The 18,852-nt window shown below is 37.0% G+C and overlaps 1 protein-coding gene across 1 annotated transcript in view; it reads left to right on the forward strand.

The window, feature by feature from the left end:
• CNGB3 (cyclic nucleotide gated channel subunit beta 3) overlaps positions 1 to 18,852 on the forward strand; it is a 147,871-nt gene that overhangs the window by 89,730 nt on the left and 39,289 nt on the right. The window contains exons 11-13 of the mRNA XM_003940502.4: positions 8,480 to 8,621; positions 12,386 to 12,545; positions 15,367 to 15,464. Of these exons, the coding sequence (XP_003940551.1) occupies positions 8,480 to 8,621; positions 12,386 to 12,545; positions 15,367 to 15,464 (400 nt within the window). The remainder of the gene's footprint in view (positions 1 to 8,479; positions 8,622 to 12,385; positions 12,546 to 15,366; positions 15,465 to 18,852) is intronic.

An 18,852-nucleotide genomic window follows, 5' to 3' on the forward strand; every position in this document is an offset into this window, starting at 1 on the left:
AATTAGCATATAATGAGCAGTGAAAATGATGAGAGTTCACTTTCATGGCCATCTTAGTTGTGGTGAATTTGGGCCAGCTTCTTCACTGAAACCTAATTTCTCACCAGGGGCTCTGTTACCTGTATCTTGTGCCAATCTCCTATTTCATCCTATGACTTAGAATGCCTAACCTCCTGGGAAGGCAGCTTAGTAATTTGCAGCCCTTATTTTACCCAGCCCTTTTTCAAGATGGAGTCACTCTGGTTAGAACATCTCTGACAAATATGTGCAGTAAATTAATATGAACTAAACTCACATGCTAATAGAGATTGTCAATTGACATTAATCAAAATAAGATTTGAAACAAAAGGCATTTTAGAGAAAAAGTTCACCATATAATGGTAAAACTTTTGATTCACAATTGTCGAAAGACAAAATTACAACAAATTTGTTTTAACTATCTTAATTGGCTTTTATTTGCAATTCTAGAATCAGGCAACACCAACTGTATAAAATAGAATGAGTGTTCTGATGAGCTGAGCAAAGGAGGTTGGCTTCATAGGCAGAAAAGAGCTGGAGAAAGCAGAAACAGGGAACAAAAAATGGATTGGTCATTTCCAAGTTACTTTCCTTGTAAAGGTTGAAGTAGAGGGGACTTCCTTACCACGCTGGATAACACTGGTTTGTTTGGGGATTTAGCTCTCTCTCTCTCTCTCTCTTTCTCTCTCTCCACCCCCCCACCCTCCTCCCTTCCTCCCTCCCTCCCAATATCTTGGAATGGCAGATAAACAAGTTAGCTTCAGTCTGGTGACATAGAACTTCAGCATGAATAATTCCATTTTGGTTTGGTCTGTTTGGCCTAGTGCAGAAGTTTAGTCCAAACCAATGGCCTCCTATAAATTTTCTTTACTACCATCAAGATATTCCAATTCTAAATGTGTATGTACCTAATAAAGTACTTATTCAAAAAAAATCATAAAGCAAAAATTGATAGAAGAAGGAGAAATTGGCCAATATATCATCAACGTGTGAGACATGAAACATAACTATTGACAGATCAACCAACCAAAAACAATAAACATATGAAAGATTTGATATCTCAATTGACAAGCTTGATTTCATGGGTACAAATAAAATCACCCCAGGATTAGAAACCACCCATTTTTCTTAATAACTCACAGGAAAACTACTAAAAATGATCATTTTCTAGGCCCAAAACTAATTTCAATAAATTCCACAGTCTTGTTATCATACAACTCACATTCTCTGACTGTAAATTTTGTCCCATAGGCTCTGCTCTGCCCATTTAGACTGAAACATTATTACTCAGAACCAAAGCTCCATCAATCCTGTTACCAACTGTCAGGGACCCAGGTTTTTTTTAGATAATTTGCCTATGGCAGTTACTTCGATACTTACATTTTCCTAACAGTTTTTGAACATCAACTTCTCCTTCTATTGCTTCATATTACCCTTTGATCTTGTAAGCCAAGTTTTTGCAATAATTGTGTAAAGCAATTTTTTTAACTTAACCTTTGTGATGGTCCTGGTGACCTATAAATTGAAGGTTGTTTATTAGGCATTTGGATTTGCAAATTTTGCCCTAGTTAGAATTAGGCAGCAGACTGAGGGGCGTAAGTGGAACACCGTGAACATTTAAAAGAAATCAAGTTTATTATTACTCCACTAATTCTCATCAGAACAGCAATTTCTACTCATTTCAATAGAAGGCATTTTTATTTATATTGAGTGAATGACAGCCTTCTCTAGACTGTAAAATTTGACAAAGAATGCAAATGTTTAGTTCAAAAGGAGAACACAAATAAGTACTTAAGGTACTTTTGTCCACATGTATCCCAATTTTATTTCTTTTCTGACATAAATTTCCTAAAACGCACAAAACTTTTTAACAAATCCATGGTCCCAATCCCTAATGTATCTTTTCCTTAAAAAAAAAAAAAGAGAGAGAGAGAGAGAGAGAGAGAAGTAAACTAAGCTGTCATGAGAATTACTGACTTTAGTTGAGATAAGGAAGGAATCATAATTACTATACCATAGTGCTAGAAAAATTTAGGTAATCCACCTTCTTAATTTTACAGATGAAGATGATGAGACTTAGGTCTCATCATGAAAATATTTATTCAGGGTGTCCTAGATACCTGATAGCTGAGTTCAGACAATGGCAGAGAAAGAGAGAGAGAGGATATTTTATATACAATTCCTGGAAGGTCACCCTTGGGATATAAGAAAAAAACCCAGAGCAAAGAATTGGATGGATCAGAAGGAAGTGAAGGGCAGTGAGCAGCATGATGGGAGAGTTCAAAAGGAGATTTAACAGATGTGCTCACAGATCCAGTCTTCCCATATTCTCATTTCAGTAAGTCTAGGTATGCATTCACTCATCCATTTCAGTCACTCAACAAATATTAGTGAATTTCTATTGTGTGCTACTAGGTTCATAAATACCTACCTTTGTAGCACTTATATTCTAACAAGACCATTCTCCCTCATAGCCAGTGCTTCCAGTAATAAGTTTACAGAAACCAGTGACTAAGATGGATTGAGGTAGTTAAGAAGGTCCACACAGAAAGATAAGTATAGAAGGGGTACTTTTAAAAGTTGCATGGTCCCACTACAGATTCACCACAATGGCTAAAAGTTTTAAAACTGACAATACCAAGTGCTGGAATAATGACAATGCCAGGTGTTAGGATAACATGGGGTTACTGGAACTCTCACATATTGCTAGAGGGAATGTTGAAATGATAAAACCATATTGGAAAAAGATCTGACTGTTTATTTTACGACTAAATATATCTACCTTACAACTCAAAAAATCCCAACCTAGGTATTTTACCCAAGAGAAATGAAAATATATGTTCACAGAAATAAAACTTGTTCAGGAATTTACATAGAAGCTCTATTCATCATAACCAAAAGCTTGAGGCAGCCTAAGTATTCATCCATAGGTGAATAAATAAACACACTGTGGAATAAACATACAATGAATACTATGCAGCAATAAAAAGGAATAAATTACCAATACACAACATGAATAACTCTCAAAAGCATACTGAGTAAAAGACATCTTATACATAAGTATATATACTGTATGATTTCATTTATGTGAAATTCTAAAAGGGCAAACTTATCCATGGTAGAAAAAAAATTAGAACAGGTGATTGCTTCTGGCGCATTTGAGTAAGGATTGACTGGGAGAAGAACTGAGAGAATTTTCTAAAATGATGGCAAGGCTCTATGTCTTAATATGTGTTTTGGTTACATAGGTATATGCATTTGTCAAAATTTATTGAATGATACAGAAATTGGTAGCATTTATACGCACTAACAATAAGCTATCTGAAATGGAAATTAAGAAAACAATATCATCTTTAATAGCATCAAAAAGAATAAAATATTTGGAATAAATTTAACCAAAGGGGTATGAGACTTCTACACTGAAAACTACAAAATACTGATGAAAAAGTTACAGTAGAAACTAATAAACTGAAAGACATCTGTGTTCATGGGCTAGAATAATTAATATTGTTAAAATGTCCCAACTACTCACAATGATACACAGATTCAATGTAATCCCTATCAAAATCTCAATGATTTTTAACAGGAATAGAAAAAAAATGCAAAAATTCATATGAAACCACAGAAGACCCCAAATAGCTAAAGAAATTTTGAGCAAAAAGAACAAAGCTAAATGTATCCCACTTCCTGATTTCAAAATACATCACAGAGCTATGGTAATCGCAACAGTATGAAACTGGCATAAAAACACATATATGGTCCAATGAAACAGAATAGAGAGCCCAGAAATAAATGAATAAATATATAGATGATCAACTGCCTTTCCAAGAGTGCTAAGGATACACAATGAGAAAAGATAGTCTCTTCAATAAATTGTACTGGGAAAACTGGATAACCACATTCAAAAGAACAAAATAGGCTGGGCGAGGTGGCTCACGCCTGTAATCCCAGCACTTTGAGAGATGGAGGGTGGATCACGAAGTCAGGAGTTCTAGACCAGCCTGGCCAAGATGGTAAAATCCTCTTTCTACTGAAAATACAAAAATTAGCCGAGTATGGTGGTAGGCACCTGTAATCCAAGCTACTTGAGAGGCTGAGGTAGGAGAATCATTTGAACCCAGGAGGCAGAAGCTGCAGTGGGCTGAGATTGTACCACTGCATTCTAGCCTGGGCAACAGAGCAAGAATCTGTCTTAAAAAAAAAAAGAAAAGAAAGAAAAGAAAAGAAAAGAAAGAAAAGAAAAAAAAGACAAACTAACTACAATATGACCAACCAATGCCCCTTCTGTAAATACACCCAAAGGTACTGAAATCTGTATCTCAAGGTGATATCTGCACTCCTATGTTCATTGCAACCTTGCAGCATTATTCACAATAGCCAAAACATGGAAGCAACTTAAAATTCTCTCAACTAATGAAAGGATAAAGATAATGTAGTAAATATTAATATATATAATGGACTATTATTCAGCCCTTAAAAATAAAGAAATCCTTCCATTTCTGACCATATAGATAGAGCTGGAGGACTTTATGCCTAGCAAAATAAACAAGACACAGAAAGAGAAATGGTGTATGACATCACTTATATGTGGAATCTAAAATAGTCAATTTATAGTAGCAGAGAGTAAGATGGGGGTTACCAGGGGCTGAAGGAAAGGAATAACGGGGAAGTGTAAGTCAAAGAATACAAAGCTTCCATTATGCAAAATGAGTAAGTCCTAGAAATCTACTGTATGACATAATGCCTATAGTTAATACTATACTTTCTTTAAATTCATTAAACAGTCCTACTTAAGATTATTGCCTTTTATGAGGTTGGGGGACAGTGTCTCACTCTATTGCCCAGGCTGGAGTGCAGTGACACCATCTCCACTCACTGGAACTTCAGCCTCCCGGGTTTAAGTGATTCTCCTGCCTCAGCCTCCCAAGTAGCTGAGATTATAGGTGCCCACCACCACATCCAACTAATTTTTGTATTTTTAGTAGAGATGGGGTTTTACCACATTGGCCAGCTTAGTCTCGAACTCCCAATCTCAGGTGATCCACTCACCTCAGCCTACCAAAATGCTGGGATTACAGGTGTGAGCCACTGTGCCCAGACTCATTAGTGCTTTAACTGTATGTTCAAAATAAAACATAACTCTAAACAACTACTGAACTCCAAACATATATATTCTGAAGTACTGTTTTTAGGAGAAAGTTTTTGGCTGTCTAGAAATTACTGTGAAATACATCAAAAAAATAAGAAGGTTTTATTGATAAATAAGTGGAGGAATATGTGACAAAGCAGGAATAGTAAAATGTTAATGGTAGAATCTAGGTAGTGAGTATACGAGTGTTCACTGTAAAATTCTTCTAATTTTTCTGTTTGTTTGAAGTGTTTCATAATAAAATATTGGGGGAAATTGCATGTCATGTCTGTTTCACAAAGAAAGACTTTCTATTTTCATACTAAATTTTTTATGGTTTTATGTCAAATTCTGCCTTACTGCTTTAACTTGAAGTATCCTGAAGTATATATCATGTGTTATATAGTTCATGTGTTATATAGTTGATGCATTATATAGTCAATACTTAGATAGTCCATGTATTAATCCAGCCAGATAGAATCTCTTCAAAAAGATCTATCTGACTGGGATGTAGATATTAGAGATGGACACACTTGACTAATTAAGCTAATCTTAGGAGATCAATAAGAGGCCATCTAATTAAATTACAAATCTTATCTTTGGCTATGCATGTCTAGATGTAAGACGTGACTGAGGAAAGAATCCTAAAATAAATCTCAAAGCATCAGGGCATAAACCTTCCAATTAACATAGCAGACTATTTATTATACAAAAAATAGTTCAAGCTAAACCCTTGAGGTTTGGAAAATCCATGTCAAAATTTCACATTTGATTGTTATTTTTTAACATTATAAAAAAGAAAATGGGAGAAAATAATTCATACATTTGTTCTTGCTAAAGTAGGAAAAACTTGTGAGTGACTTTGGAGGGGCCAGTAATCCCAACATTTATCATGGAATTGACTATGTTTGGAGAGAATCTCGTTTCTCTTCACTCTTGGGTAATGTCAGGTTTAATAAGTTTCCTTAATTTAAAGAGACCCGCAGGTCCAAAACCTGTGGCCAAAATAAATCAAGTAATAGGAAATTATAAATTGGAATTTGAAAAGTTAAAACGCAATCCATAAAATTAATTCCATACTTCTTCAAGGTGGTTCTCTTTGACATCAAGTTCACTATATTAGTAAGTCTAAGGAAGCCTGCTAGAAGAAAAAAATTATACAGTGGTAATATTTTTATTCTCTTGGCATAGTTTTTATCAAGCCCTACCAAAGAGTTAATTATTTTTTCTGTTCCTATAGCAAGGAACTAGGTTAAAAAAAAAAAAAAAGGTTCTATGTCCTTCAAAAGATATTGAATTTCAAAATAAGTGATTTCTTTCTAGATCTGTTTTTATCTGAATATTAACTTCAACTGCAGTTTTTTCTTTCTTTGTAAACCAACTTCTTACTATTTGAAGATCTTAAAATCTCAAACTATTTTTACAAGAAAAGACCACCACCCTTGTTCAAAGATTAATGCCCAGTTACCCAAAGTGCTAATGTGGCACATCTAAATAAGAAATAAAAACCCGACTAGGGCAGAATTCTGTAAAAATTGCTGCTTTTCTGTGTCTGCACCAGATGCCTAAATAGTTAGTTGGGGGATACAAAATCTAAATGTCTCTCTATAACAAAACCTGGAGATGTTCTTTATATAAATGACTTTTTTAAAGGATGTGGTGAAAATGCATGATATAGATCACATTATCAGAACTATGCAGAATTACCAAATATTATTTGTAACTGCACAAGAATTATGAAATATATATACAGATATCTTCAACTTCTGATGGTGTTATATCACAATAAACCTATCAGGAAAACACTGTAAGCCAAAAACGCAGTTAATACACCTAACCTACCAACCATAGCTTAGTCTAGCCTAACTTAAATGTGCTCAGAACACTTATATTAGTCTACACTTGGTCAAAATCATCTGACACAAGCCAAATTTCTAATAAATTGTTGAATATCTCATATAATTTATTGAATAACATATTAAAAGTGAAAAACAGAATTGTTGTATGATTATTCAAAGTATGGTTTCTACTGAATGGATATTGCTTTCATACCATCATAAAATCGAACCATAATAAGTTAAGGACTCTGTATAGCTAAGTGAATGTCATGTGTTCTGTACTCATCTTTACCATATTCTTTTCTTGTCCTCTTTCTATCTGGTCTATGATGACCCCAGCCTCTTTATTTGCAATTGTTCAAGTACAGAATCTTTATCACGTACATTTCTGATCATACTTGATTTTCTACAATACCAACTTCTAGATAAGTTGCCCATTACAATCAACTGTAATTTCCCTATTAAGAGGGAGCTCAGCTCTCCTCTGTCTCTGCCATGGTTTACATATTCAATAATATACTAATATGTGGGTGGAAAATAGAGGAGATATTCATCTGTTCTGTTTTTCATTAGTAAACACAATTGAATCTAAACTATAGAAGGTTCTACCATCTGCATAAATATATTAGATCTCTATAATATTCCCACAAATCAATACAGTGGTAGTTTAAAAACAGCCTCAATTTTTTTGCTGCCTCTCTCATTGACAGATGGATTCAAATGGCTCTTCCTTTGAATCTGGGCTGGCCTTAGTGACTTGCCTGACAAATACAATGTGTCAATTACAGCTATAAGATGATAAAGAGATTCTCAGTTATAGGAAACCTGGCAATTATCTCCTGGACTGTTATTGCTCTGGGGGAAAACAGCTCTCATGTAAAACTTCATCTGCCTTGAGACATCCATGCTGTGAGGAAGCCCAAGCTAGTCACATTGACAGGCTGAATGAAAAAAAGATACCCAGCAACCTCCAACTGTCCCAGTCTTCCCAGCTCAGGCTCAGATATGTGAGGTAAGGAGCTACCTTGGGCATTCCAAAAGGACAATCATGGAAAGGAACAGAGGAACCCAACCAAGAGTAGGAATCAAGGTCTCAGATATTTGGCCTCAATCAACTCTTCCCAGATAACTCCAGCCATTCAAGTCATGTCAGCTGAGGGCCCAGTCATCATGGAACATAAATGAGTCATCTCTTTTCGGCTTTGCACAAAATTCTGACCCATAAAACTATAAGCCTAATAAAAATGGTGGTTATTTATACCGCCAAATTTTAGTAACAGCTAGTAAACACCCTCCTTGGGGTTGTGTCATCATTTCATAGTGTTTATTAAAGAAGTTTACATTAGCACACATGGTGCTTGCCAGTGCTGTCTTTAGAAAGAAAATCTTGATTGGTAGGAAATTTGTTATAATTTAATAGTACTATATTCTCCAAAGAATAGTAGTCTTTCAATGATATAGAAGAAAGCAAAATGTATATCTTCTGTTTTCACAGGTATCTGAGATGTTATTATTGGGCAGTTCGAACTTTAATTACCATTGGTGGCCTTCCAGAACCACAAACTTTATTTGAAATTGTTTTTCAACTCTTGAATTTTTTTTCTGGAGTTTTTGTATTCTCCAGTTTAATTGGTCAGGTAAGTTAAGTATGACTCACAGGATATACAGTGCTGTCATTTTTGAAAGGCTAAACTTTATGGAGGAAAAATTAAAATCTGTTTGGTTCTTTTTTTTTTTAACTAACTTTCATCTATTTTAATGAGTTGAAGGAGGATATGATTAGGTCAACAGTGCTTTTCCATTTTTAAGCCATTAAATCTATCAAAAGACTTTTTAGCAAAGAGCATTAGTTTGAACTTTCAGAGAAAGCTATTTCTAAGTTAATTTTTTACTTGGACCATAATGAAAACCATGAAAATCTCTTTTATTTACTTAAACTTCAAATATTGTTATAACATTACTGGGTTAAAAATCAACTTCAGAGGTCATTTAAATCAGAGGTTACAAAATGCCATATAAAATAATAAGTTATTGTTTCATAAATATTTACTATAGCATCTCCTTATACATACTCTCAAAGGAGTCAGTCTAGTAAGAATTTAAATAAATTATTATATTGAAAGTTGTTGGAACTGAAGAAGGATAGAGCCCATATTTTTTTCTTTTTTTTTTTTTTTTTTTTTTGAGACAGGGTCTTGCTCTGTCACCCAAGCTGGGGAGCAGTGACACAAACATGGCTCACTGCAGCCTTGACCTCCAGAGCTCAAGGGATCCACCTGCCCCTGCCTCCCAAGTAGCTGCAACTACAGTCACACCCCACCACTCCCAGCTAATTCTTTTTGTAGGGCAGGTGGATAGTGGCCTAAATGTATGAGCCCATGTGAGAGCCTGATACAGAAGGCAGTTGGGAGTATGGGCTCCAGATTACTTAGTTTACATATGGAAGGCACACTCTCAGAAGATCTGGCCACCATCTCTAGTAATTACCTAACCCTGGGAGAAACAACCAAGGCCTTCAGTCATCAAGGTCCCAGATATCAACATAACAAAACATGGAAAATAAAGCGGGTTAAATAAATATGGATACACAGGGATATGGCAGCTACAGCTTTAACATGTTAATGAAATACAGAGAGGAGTAGTAAAGGAAACTCTATGTTGAAAATATTTAGGTTTAGGAAGATGAACACCAAGAGCTAAAAATTTTAAGTATAAAATATCATTATCTTCATGGCTGGGGAGATTATATTAACAATGATTGAACTAGGAAGCTGGTTTGAGAGAAATTAAACTCAAATCCATTTGAATATAAATAACAAAAATCACATTATTTTATAATTTATTGTAAAATCAATGTGAGGTTATCATATCACAGTCAATAACTTCTATGTTTTGCAGATGAGAAAACTCCAGTTTAAAGAAATTAAGAGGCATCTCTGATTCATACATGTAGTTTGTATGGGCATATGGTAAAACCACATGTAATAACACTGATAATAACAAAATTTAGCATGCATTGAGCACTTACTACGTGCAAGGCAATTTTCACATCAAGACAAAAAAACTATTTCTAGCCCCAGTTCAATTATCTTGCTACTCAAAGTGTAATCTTCAGACTAGCAGCACCAGCAGCAGCACTTGAGGAATTCAGAATTCAGGCCCCACCTCAGACCTACTGAGTCAGAACTTGCATTTTTAACCAGATCATCAAGGGATTCATAGACACACAAATGTTTGCGAAGGGCTGCTTTCTACACCACACCACTTCTGCTTTTAAATTGGATTTGAGGTTCCAATAGGAACAAGAAGGAATATCAAGTCACTGAAAATGTGGTAATAGAGCTCCAGAGAAAGATTGAGGCTAGAGATACAGATGTGTGCCTCAAACTCTCATAGTGGATACAAGATGCTGAGTAGGGAAACAGATAGAAATACAAGTTTAAAAGCCTGTGACAAAAAAAAAAAATCTCCACTCATTCAAAATTCCCACATAGAGACTATAACCTGGAACTAATTGTCACCTTTTTTTTTGTTTTGTTTTAAGAGACAGGGTCTGACTCTGTTGCCCAGGCTAGAGTTTAGTAGCTTAATCATAGCTTACTGTAGCCTCAAAGTCCTAGGCTCAAGCAATCCTCTTACCTCACCCTCCCAGGCAGCTGGGACTACAGGTGTGTGCCACCACGCCTGGCTAATTCTTTTTTTCTTTTAATGTTTGTAGAAACAGAATCTCACAATGTTGCCCAGGCTGGTCTTGGGCTTCTGGCCTCAAGTGATTCTCCCACCTCATCTCCCAAAATGCTGAGATTACAGACATGAGCTACCTCACCCAGCCAGTCATCACATTTTAACCACAAAACAACTCACAGAAACTGACATATTTCTTCCTCTTATACTTTCATGTGCTTCCCTAGCCTGGAATCCGTCATAGAATATACACCCTCCTCAACTCCTTCAGCAAGAAAAGCCAACGTTGCCGAAGAACATCACATTACTGTGATGTCCATTCAAATTACTGTCACTACAAACTATTGGACCCTCAACAGCAATCAATCATGCTTTTAATAGTCCTTTCTTCCCAACTTAACACTCTGTTAAATCTCCCAACCCCACTCCTAACATACCAAGTCTCCCAGCCTTAGATAAGTAGGTAATGTAGGTTGTCAACAAAAAACAGCATAGAAAAGTGAGATCTAGGATTGAGGTTGTTGAGGAATATTTGGAAGAAAAATATAATAACAGTAAAGTTTAACATGTATCAAGCACTTACAATGTGCAAGGCGATTTTCACATCAAGACTAAAAACCTGTAAGAGACTCAAAAGATATATACAGTTAAACTAGCTACATAGCTCCTCAGCAGATAGTTTTAATATGTAGAATAATTTACTTACTCTAAAAATGGAAGCTGAGGAGGGCATCATGATTTTTTTTAAAGGCATTTGAACTAGACTTCAAAGAATGAGTCGTTTTTCCATAAGCAGAAAAGGCTCAACAGCTACTAAAATGAACGAGCAAAGTCTTAGGAGTGTGAAAGTGAGGCCCTGGTTTTCCTCGCTATTATAAACCCACAGTCAAAGCATATTTACAGCCACTTGCTTCCTTCTATGTGCTAGGAAGAGTGGAGCTATATATCTTTTTTGTGCTGAGCCCTTAAAGATCGGCTTTTAACCTAGAGTGGGTTTTTATGGGTGAGTTATAAACATCCAAGAACTAAAACCTGACAGTTTCTTAAGAATTGTCACGGCAGTAGATGATGCTTCAGTAATTTCAGCACATTTCAACTTCTGCTGAATACTATGCCTTAAGCATGATGAGATTTGATTTTTATCTGTCTAAACAACACAAAGGGAAGTACAGAGGTTGCAATTTCATGATGAATTGAGTCTATATAGCCAGCCACACTGGATAATCTATGAAGGATGCTTTCAAAGTAAGACTCACCAAAACGGACCAGCCATTCTGCCAGACAATTGCTCAACTTTTATTGCACATTCCTTGCATAAGCACAGCTGTGTAATTTTTTTCAATATATACTAACATTCCTGCAGTAAAATACAAGTTCAGAAAGAAAATGATGTGTCCTATGCATTGTATGACGGAATTCTTACTTGGTGTGTCCTGAAGGTCTTATTGCTGTCCTTATTGGGTCAGAGAGAGAATATGATTTGCCCAATATTTTATTGAAGTGGGTGGTATCAGGACCCAATATCAGTGTGTTTCAAATCAAGTAATCCACTGCCGAAAAGTCCGGGCAAGATTAAATAAAATAAAAATGAATGAACAAAATCAAGTAATCAGGGCATTAGAAGGGAGTATATCATGTAAAAAAACATGTAATTTGACTTTTATTAACTCTCCCAGTTCCTCTGTTGGGTGTTGAGTGACGATATTTGTGGTTTTAGATGAGAGATGTGATCGGGGCAGCTACAGCCAATCAGAACTACTTCCGCGCCTGCATGGATGATACTATTGCCTACATGAACAATTACTCCATTCCTAAACTTGTGCAAAAGCGAGTTCGGACTTGGTATGAATATACATGGGCCTCTCAACGAATGCTAGGTAAGCATGATGGATTACTGATTAAATTCCTGTAAAGCTTGTCATATAATGAAAATTCTGTAAGATAGCAGAGACTAATTAGATTTGAACAAAAGGTTGAAAAACAATTAAACGATCCTTAAAGCATTAGTTTAATATAATAGTTTTTTTCCTTAAATATAAAGCCATATCTTACTAGTTTTGAAAACCTTGGAAGAGAAAAAGGCTAAATTTTATTTAGCATCTACTGGATGCTGGGTATTACACACATTGTCTCATATAGTTACACATGCAAAAAACGAAGTAGGAAAATTAGGCATTGTCTATCCCTTTTAAAAGAAGAAAATAAAGGCTCCTAACTGGGAAATTTGGCCGAGGACACAGAGCCAGCACATGGTCTAACTAGAACTCAGACCTGCATCTCTTCTCTTCCTAACCATTGCTCTTACTGCAGTATCCCTCTCTTACCCAGAACACAGTACAGATGACCCTTGACAAGTGGGAGTTTAGGAGGCCAACCCTCACTCCACAGTCAGAAATCCACATGTAACTTTTGGGGCTGGGCATGGGGGCTCACTCCTGTAATCTCAGTATTTTGGGAAGCTGAGGCAAGGGGATTGCTTGAGATCAGGAGTTTGAGACCAGTCTGGCCAACATGGTGAAACTCTATCTCTACTAAAAATACAAAAATTAGCAGTGTGTTGTACACACCATTACATTCCAGCCTAGGCAACAGAGCCAGACTCTGTCTTAAAATAAAATAGAAAGAAGGAAATTCACATATACCTTTTGAATCCCCCAAAACTGAACTACTAAAGCCTACTATTGACTGGAAGCCTTACTGATAACATACACAGTTGATTAACACATATTTTATATGTTATCTGTATTATATACCATATTCTTACAATAAACTGGAGAAAAGAAAATGTTATTAAGAAAATTATAAGGAAAAGAACTATATTTACTAGTAATTAAGTGAAAGTAGATCATCACAAAGTCTTCATCCTCCTCATCTTCACTGTCAAGTAGGCTGAGGAGAAAAAGGAGTTGGCTTTGCTCTCAGGTGTAGCAGAGGTGAAAGAGAATCCTTGTTTAAGTGGACCTGTGCAGTTCACACTCATGTTGCTCAAGGGTCAACTGTACCAACAGAAAGCAGCAACTTTGCAAGCCACTCCCATCCCACCTCAGGGCACACAGTTGCTTCCATGAGATGCTAAATAATTAATGGTGTCTTCAACTACACCACTCTACTACTGCAGTTTAAAATAACTGTTACTGAGGGACATAACATAAGTTCAAGATAACGCCCTCCTACTCGAAAATAATCAAACTCAACTTTTAGTTTGTTCTTACCATATGAAAATAGGAATTAGTACCACTAAGAAGCCAAAAATGCCCCAGAGTGCAAATTACAATGACATTCTCAAAGCACAAAGGTTCCTAAGAGCAGAAAGAAACCACTGGCTATTTTAGTAGGATCTTTTCTTCACCTTTCTGACACTCATAAGAGACTCCAGCCTCGTGTTTAGAACCTCTTCCTGAATGACCAAAAGAACACGCCTCCCTCTAGAACATCTGCAGCTACTTGAGGGCATCTGAAGTAGGCAGGAAGAGCCACAAAGGGAGTGGTGCCAGGCTTCTTTTCTCATACCCCTTGGTGGGCTAATGATTCAACTCCTTGGCTTAGGAGGTAACTAGAGACAAGCAGCTCTTGGAAACAATAAACTCTATTCATATATGAAGTATGTTCACATTTAGAGTCAATATTTGAATCAAAATAGGGATGTCATACCACAATTTTTTTCTACATAATAAAAGAAAACATCAAAAAATAATCAACTCAGAAACCCAGGGCATTCTAAACACCAAGAATGGGGAATTTTCTGGAGAGAAACAAACAGACCCTGAGCCTATCATAGGGTGGGCTGAGAGAGAGGATCAGGAAAAACGAGTGGGTACTAGGCTTAATACCTGGGTGATGAAATAATCTGTACAACAGACCCCCACAGCATGAACTTACCTTTGTAACAAACTTGCACATGGACCCCAGAACTTAAAATACAAGGTTTTAAAAAAGGCGGGGGAAAAATAGGCAATTTTGTTTATGGAATATTTTATCAGCCTGAAAGCCCATCACTTAATTCACATGTAGAAAAATCTGTAATATATTCACATCCTTCATTGAGTTAATAAGCAAGTAAATAACGATAATTTGAATTTACTCTCTTAGCACATTTCTTCTTTAGATTCCATCCCAGCTGAACCACCTACTAATTATGCACAATGGAGCAAGTCACTTACAGCTTCTCGGGGCTTCAGTTCTTTGTGTTTTTCTTTTTTCTGCAAAATAGGAAAGAGAACACTTACCCTTAGGGTTGTCACAAGGGTCAAATAAGATAATGGCTATGACAGAGCTCTGTAAGCTCTCCAGTGCCACATGGTGCTCATTATTATTTGCCATCCCTTGAATGCTAAGGCTGGAATCAATAGAATCAGAAAACAAGAGCTAGATCCTTCGCCCATGCTAACTTGTTCACTAGCCTTTGTGCTGTGATCATTACATTTCATATCTAAAGTTTCAGAAAGCTTAACGTTCTGGAATTATTCTGTATGTCATCCCGAGTTAAAAATACTTCTTTTCTTGCATAAGCATAATAGTGTTATTGTAATAGGTATGGAGGTGCAACAGAAGTAATGAAAATCTAGAATCTGATGCATCTATGTATAAAAAGTGTTTGCATTTCATTTCCTTTGTTTTAAAATTTTTTCTACTTGTACCTTGGTGACTTATTTTATTAATAATTCTGCATCGGGGTTTGATGTGTTTATCTGCACAAAGATGAGTCCGATTTGCTTAAGACCCTGCCAACTACAGTCCAGTTAGCCCTCGCCATTGATGTGAACTACAGCATCATCAGCAAAGTTGACTTGTTCAAGGCAAGTGCTTTTACAATTCATAGAAAGACACTGTATCTATTTCTCAGTGACATCTAAGCTCTTGATTTAATACGGCATTTATGGGGTTTTTGCCTTATGTTTTAACAAAGTCAAAATAACCTAGAGAATTTATGTGGAATTAAGGAGTCAAATAAATTACAGGTCTCTCTTCAGCAGATGACTTATTCTTTAGAAGCCTCTCTCTTCTAATTGGTGTCAAAAAAGAAGAGTTCTTCAGGCTCTTCTTGCATTAATTTAAATATAATGTAAATTATATGGCTCTATATCTTTGCTAGTACATGTATCACCAACCATCTATAAATGTGCCTGGGCAATACACAACAAATCAGCCTCCAGATTAGCTCTGTAATGCCCTGACAATCAGAGAATTATTCCTAATCATGTCTTCTATTACAAATACTTTAGATTTAGGCTCTTAAAATGCTCAAATTTTAGTTTAGAAGATTTTTGTTTCTAAAAAAAAGTATAACAAAGAATTTTTTAACTTTTGAGTATTTAAGTATTACTACTCTTTTTAAGTATTACTACTCTTTTTCTGCATTATATCACATATAAACTTTTCCTTTTTTTTTTTTTTTTTTAGACGGAGTTTCGCTCCTGTTGCCCAGGCTAGAGTGCAATGGAGCAATCTCTGCCCACCGCAACCTCCACCTCCCAGGTTCAAGTGATTCTCCTGCCTCAGCTTCCCAAGTAGCTGGGATTACAGGCTTGTGCCACCATGCACAGCTAATTTTGTATTTTTTAGTAGAGACAGGGTTTCTCCATGTTGGTCAGGCTGGTCTCGAACTCCCGACCCCAAGTGATCCCCCACCTCAACCTCCCAAAATGCTGGGATTATAGGCCTGAGCCATTGTGCCCAGCCATATATCACACATAAATTTTTCTCAACTAATATTTCCTTCTGTGTATAGCATTCACTGACTCATCCATTCAATTAATTCATTCAGCAGGTATTTGTGAAGTTCCCACCATGTTCCAGGCACCATTTTAGCCACTGTGAATGTAACAGTTGAAAACAAATACTCATACAAATGTAGCTTAAATTCCAGAAGAAGAGAATGAAAAATAAACCTAACGTGTGGAGGCATTAATGCCATGAGCAAAGTTAAGCAAGTTGTATGGGCTATTCTCGCATTGCTATAAAAAAATACCTGAGCCAGGTAATTCATAAGGAAAATACGTTTATTTGGTCATCATTCTGCAGGCTGTACAGGAAGTGTGGCGGCATCTGCGTCTGGGGAAGCCTCAGGGAGTTTTCACTCATGGCAAAGGGCAAAGTAGGAGCAGGACCAAGGTGGGCGGGGTCAGTGCCACATACTTTTAAACAGCCAGATATGAGAACTCACTCACTATGATGAGGACAGTACCAAAGGGGATGGTGCCAAACCACTCAAGGGAAATCCACCCCTGAGACTTAATTACCTCCCACGAGGTCCCACGTCCAACACTGGGGATTGCAACAAAATATTTGGTGGGGACACATATCCAAACCATGTCATAGTTTAAGGAGGATGAGGGTGGTACTGGTCAGGAAAGACCTCTCTGATTAAATGCATTTGAGCACTTAAGAAGAGGGCTGCAAGAAGTAAGAGAGCAAGCTATGCAGATACTGGGAGAGGAGAGAGAGGAATGAGGACAGGAGGGAATATTATGGGAGGATGGATAACATGATGTGCTGAGCTGGAAACACACTGCAAGGAAGCCAGAGTGACTGGAGCAAAGGCAGAGTGCTGGAAAGCAAGAGCAATCAGAGAAGAGTGAAAAAAAAGGGAGGCTGAGGCAGGCAGCAGTTAATGGAGGGCCTTGGAGGATCTATAGACTTTTTATTTATTTATTTAGAGACAGGGTCTTGCTCTGTTGTCCAGGCTGGAGTACAGTGGCACAATCTCTCAGCCCACTGCAACCTCTGCCTCCCGGGTCCAAGTTATTCTCCTGCCTCAGTCTCCCAAGTAGATGGGATTACAAGCATGCACCATCACAGCCAGCTAATTTTTGTATTTTTAGTAGAGATGGGGTTTCCTAATGCTAGCCAGGGTGGTGTCAAATTTCCGACTTCAAGCTATCTGCCTGCCTCAGCCTCCCAAAGTGCTGGAATTACAGGCATGAGCCACTGAGCCCAGTCATCTATGGACTTTAGATTATACTCTGAGTTAAAAAACACTAAGGCTCTTGAGCAGAAAATGACCTATTCAAGACCAGTTTGAACAGGATCTGTCCTACTGTGTGAAGAAAAGGCCTTAGGAAGCAAATGTGGAAGGCAGGGAGGCCAAATGGAAGTTATCACAACCATGTGTAGAAGAGATGATAGTGACCAGACCCAGGGTTATTGAAGCAGAGTTTTTGAGAAGTGACCAGTTATTGGATGTATTCAAACCAAAAAAGCCCTGTTTTTCCTGTTTGATTATATGAAGAGGGTAAGAGACAGAAAGGGACCAAAGATGACTCCAGGGATTTAGGCCTGAGGAAGAAGCACAAAGATATCATTTGCAAGTTGAGTGGGCTGGAAACCACTCTGTTTTTGGATGTTGCTATCACTTGAATAATGATGTCCGCTCCAAAAATCTTATGGCAACTCAATCCCTAATGCAACAGCATGAAGACATATGGCCTTTTGGGAAGTGATTGAGTCTTGAGGGTTCCACCCTCATGATTGGGTTTAGTATCATTATAAAAGGTCTCAGGGTGAAGGAAGGACTCTCTTGCCCTTCTGTTCTTCCACTCTGTAAGGACACAGTGCTCCTCCCATCTGGAGGGTGCAGCAACTAGGCACCATCTTGGAAGGAAAAGCAGCCCTCACCAGACACCAGACCTGCTAACGCCTTGCTCTTGAACTTCACAACCTTTAGAACTGTGAGAAATAAATTCCCATTATTTATAAATTACCCAGTCTGTCATGTTCTTTTATTATCAGCACAAAAACAGATGTGACTATTAGATTCTAGTTGAAAATTTCATGTAGGCAGTTTGGTTTATAAATCTGAGTTCAGGGGAGAGAACTGAGCCAGAGCAATACATATGGACCTGTCAGCATGTTGGTGTATTTCAAGCCAAGGGACTCAATGTGATCACTTAAGATGTAAGTATAGACAGACAAATAAATGTAATCCAGACAGAAGGATATGTCTTCAAAATATTGACTCAGTAATATTAGAAACAAGATGAAGAAGCAGAAGCTGTGTGGTAGAATGTGTAGGCACAGTCACCTCCAGCATTAGGTTAACCCATGACTCTGTAAGTTATTAGAGTTAAGTCAGTATTCTAGGACTCTTTTCTTAACTATGTCCTGTGCTAGATTTCCGTCAATATTTTGATGATCATATAAAAGATGTGATTTTCAAATTGGCAGATAATACAAAGGAAGAAGGAA

Source organism: Saimiri boliviensis, chromosome 15 (assembly GCF_048565385.1).
Source record: "Saimiri boliviensis isolate mSaiBol1 chromosome 15, mSaiBol1.pri, whole genome shotgun sequence".
Taxonomy (NCBI): Eukaryota; Metazoa; Chordata; class Mammalia; order Primates; family Cebidae; genus Saimiri; species Saimiri boliviensis.